Consider the following 2,992-nt stretch of genomic DNA (forward strand, 5'->3'; position numbering starts at 1 on the left):
CATGGGGTGTGTCTGGAGCAGCCAGGGAGCCACTTGCAACTCTTGGGGTCCAAACTCACCTAAGGTCACAAGGTGGCTCTGGCCAGGGCCAACCGATGGGCCTGGAGACATTTGTGAAGGGCCATGTGGATGGGGAGGGTGATGCTGTCCCAGCTGTGACTGCTGAAGGTGCTGGTGGGGAAAGGGGTGGTTGCAAGACAGCCTTAAAACCTAGAAAATCCCCAGGAGGAGAAAGTGGGAAATTCCTCCTGAGGTTCCCTGACCAATCTTGCTTTTCCCCTCCCAATGAAGTGATGACTGTGTGCAGGGACAGCTTGTGTACGGGGACTTGGGAGGGAGTAGAGTCTGGACCACGGTGGGGACAGGGCTGTGAGGTTGATCTGGAGGGATGTTTTGGAAAGGATATGGGCCCACACAGACATGACCAAGTGCTTGGTGGAGGCGATGGGAGAACAAAGCATTGGAAACTCAAGAGATTGTAGCTTTAATTAGGGACCTTCCCAGAGTGACACGTCTCCTTGTCCTGCTGCGGACACAAGCCTCTTCCCCGCGCATGGAAATGTCGAGGAGGAGGGACGGAGGAGATTGGGAAGGAGGAAGAAGAGATATGAAAGTTAAGTAGCTCTATGGGTCAAAAATATACAACACTGATATCGTACATGGCCATCAGTCCCCTCTGGCCAGCATGCTGGGGCCGAGTGGTGGCCCCATGCAGCCAGCCTGCTCCGAGTCCCCCCGTCCCACGAAGGGGGGTCACTTCCGCCGCCCGATTTGGGCCATGAGGTGTGCGTTGGCGGCAGCCTTTGCCCGCAAGTTCTTGGCTTTGGCGATGTTGAAGAGGATGTTCATGATGTTGGTGGGGACATCGAGGGAGAGGGTGACCTTGGTGCGGCGGTCGGTCTTGGCCCGGTTTTGATATGTCTTCCCCTTTACCTGTGCTTGGTATTTGTAATGACCTTCTGCTGGGAATGTCCTTTTCCCCATCTCTTCATTCACTGCATCCTCCCTCTCCTCTTCCTCAGGTGCCTCCTGTGGTGATGGGGAGTTGAAGCCACGCTTGTCCAAGATGGCATTTTCCTCTGGACGGCTCTTCTGGGCTTCGGTGAGGGCTGCATTGAGGCAGCTGAAGATGGAGGCCGCATTGTAGAGGTGGAGAGCCCGTCCGGTCTCGGTAGCGCAGAGGAGGGTGAGGAGGAGCAGCAGCCTGGTGTGGGGCATTGCGGTGGCCTGCCTGGCAGAGAGAGTGAGGGGAGGGTAGAGATGGGCATGAGCTTCCCGCGGGGCCTGAGGCAGAGCACCAGAATTTCCCCGCATTGTCCCATATCCCATGCTCCTGTGTTCACCTCCCAGGTCCACCCCAGGTCCCATCTAATGCTTAGGGCAGGTGGGAATGTGTTGCCTTGGGGAATCCTCCTCCAAGGTGCAACCCCCCCCGCCCTTGGTTTTGGGGTCGTGGATGGGAGGTGGGATGTCCAAGGTGCTTTGCAAGGCTGTAGACTCCATGGAGGGGAAGATTTGGCCATCCCTTTGCCGAAATGCAAGTACCTGAGCAGGAGAGCTGGTTTCTACCATGCCCCTGCCTGGGGCAATCTCATTGCAGTCTCCAGGCAGCCCTCTCCACCTTGCTAACACCTCCACAGAGTAACCATCAGCTGCTGTAAAGGTGGGTTCTCCTTTCAGCTCCTCTCTGGTCAGCCTAAAGCCACCAGAGATGTTTCTGCACTCTCTGAAGCTGGCAATTGCCCATCTCACCCAACTTGGTAGAAAAAGGACACAGAGAGTGGGGTAGGTCCCAGTGGTGCAGAGAGGATCCAGTGTGATGGCTCCATGGCCCCTCTCCAGCCCTGGCTTGGGGTGCTTCGGGGTTGCCTGTTACCTCATGGATCCAACCCCAGGACCCCCATCCACCCTGGGTGCAGGACAGGCTGCTCCATCTGATGGCACATTTGGAGCGCATCCTGCCAACCCATGGACCGCCCTGCCTGGGGACCTGAGGGCACCTCCAAAATCACAGCAGAGCAACATAATTCCCTGCTTGAACTACAGTGGTTTTTGGGTCTCGGGAGGGCTAAAAATCTCAGGATAACCCTCATGCTCTGCAAAACCTCTCCATCTCAGAGTCCTGTCTCTCTGGGAAGCGACCCATCTCCCTGTATACCCCCTCGACCGCTCACAAAGGCCACAAGAGATCTCCTGGTGAGGGTCTTTCTCCATATCAAGGTCCGACAAGTGTCCCCAGGGCCAGCCCTGAGGGCACCGGGGCCCTCCAAGTGCCTGGAGGCATGCTGGCATTCCCAATCTTCGGGCCCCATCTTGTGGCAAGCACATCGCATGGCAAGCCTTGGCTGGGGGACAGGCCCCAGGGCTGCGGGACCTTGCCTGAGGCTGGGGTTTCACCACTCGTTCGGAGCTGTGAGCTCCTAAGTTGTTCTTAGGGGCTATGGAGGGGCCAAGGAAGCTGGGGGAAGACCCACAGAAGCTCTTGAGCTCCTGCAAGCCTCCGTGGACATCTTTGTCCTCAGGTGATCGCTGGGAAGGGAGGCCGTGCCTTGCTGCACGAGGGGCTGCTGGGTGGGGAAGATGTCCTCAGACTGACCCGAAGGCAAATCAAATCACTCATTCCCGGGAGCCGTCACCCTGGACCTGCTCTTCTGCCGCTGAGCCGCGGTCCCTGAAATTGCTGTCACCTTAACTCTGCCCTTTGCCGGACTGGGGCGGGTTGTACGGGCAGGATTTGAGGGAGCCGCTCGATTTCCACTTCTTTGCCTGGCTCACCCCTGCACCAAAAACCCCACAGAGCTCCCCCGGGTGACAGCTGTCCCCTTCACTCTGCCCTGGGTCCAAACGAGAGAGGAAGGGTGTGCAGTGACACACGACCCCCATGCAAGGGCAATTTGGGTCTTCAAACTCTCCTTCCTTCAGCCCCAAATCAGACGTTTCGATACTGGGACTTTGTTTTTGCTCGCAAAAGCTTAAGAGGACGAACATCTTT

General features: G+C 57.3%; 1 protein-coding gene across 1 annotated transcript; it reads right to left on the bottom strand.

Moving 5' to 3' along the window:
* Window positions 1–753: 753 nt before the first annotated feature.
* UCN3 (urocortin 3) lies at window positions 754–1,218 on the bottom strand. Its single transcript, XM_010121246.2, has one exon. It carries the CDS (start codon window positions 1,216–1,218, stop codon window positions 754–756), a length of 465 nt encoding a protein of 154 aa, XP_010119548.1.
* Window positions 1,219–2,992: the final 1,774 nt, after the last annotated feature.

Source organism: Chlamydotis macqueenii, chromosome 1 (genome assembly GCF_036417535.1).
Source record: "Chlamydotis macqueenii isolate bChlMac1 chromosome 1, bChlMac1.mat, whole genome shotgun sequence".
NCBI classification, from domain to species: Eukaryota; Metazoa; Chordata; class Aves; order Otidiformes; family Otididae; genus Chlamydotis; species Chlamydotis macqueenii.

Bases quoted from the DNA above. Each gene is read 5' to 3' on its own strand.
- UCN3 (XM_010121246.2), bottom strand. From the start codon at position 1,218: ATGCCCCACACCAGGCTGCTGCTCCTCCTCACCCTCCTCTGCGCTACC.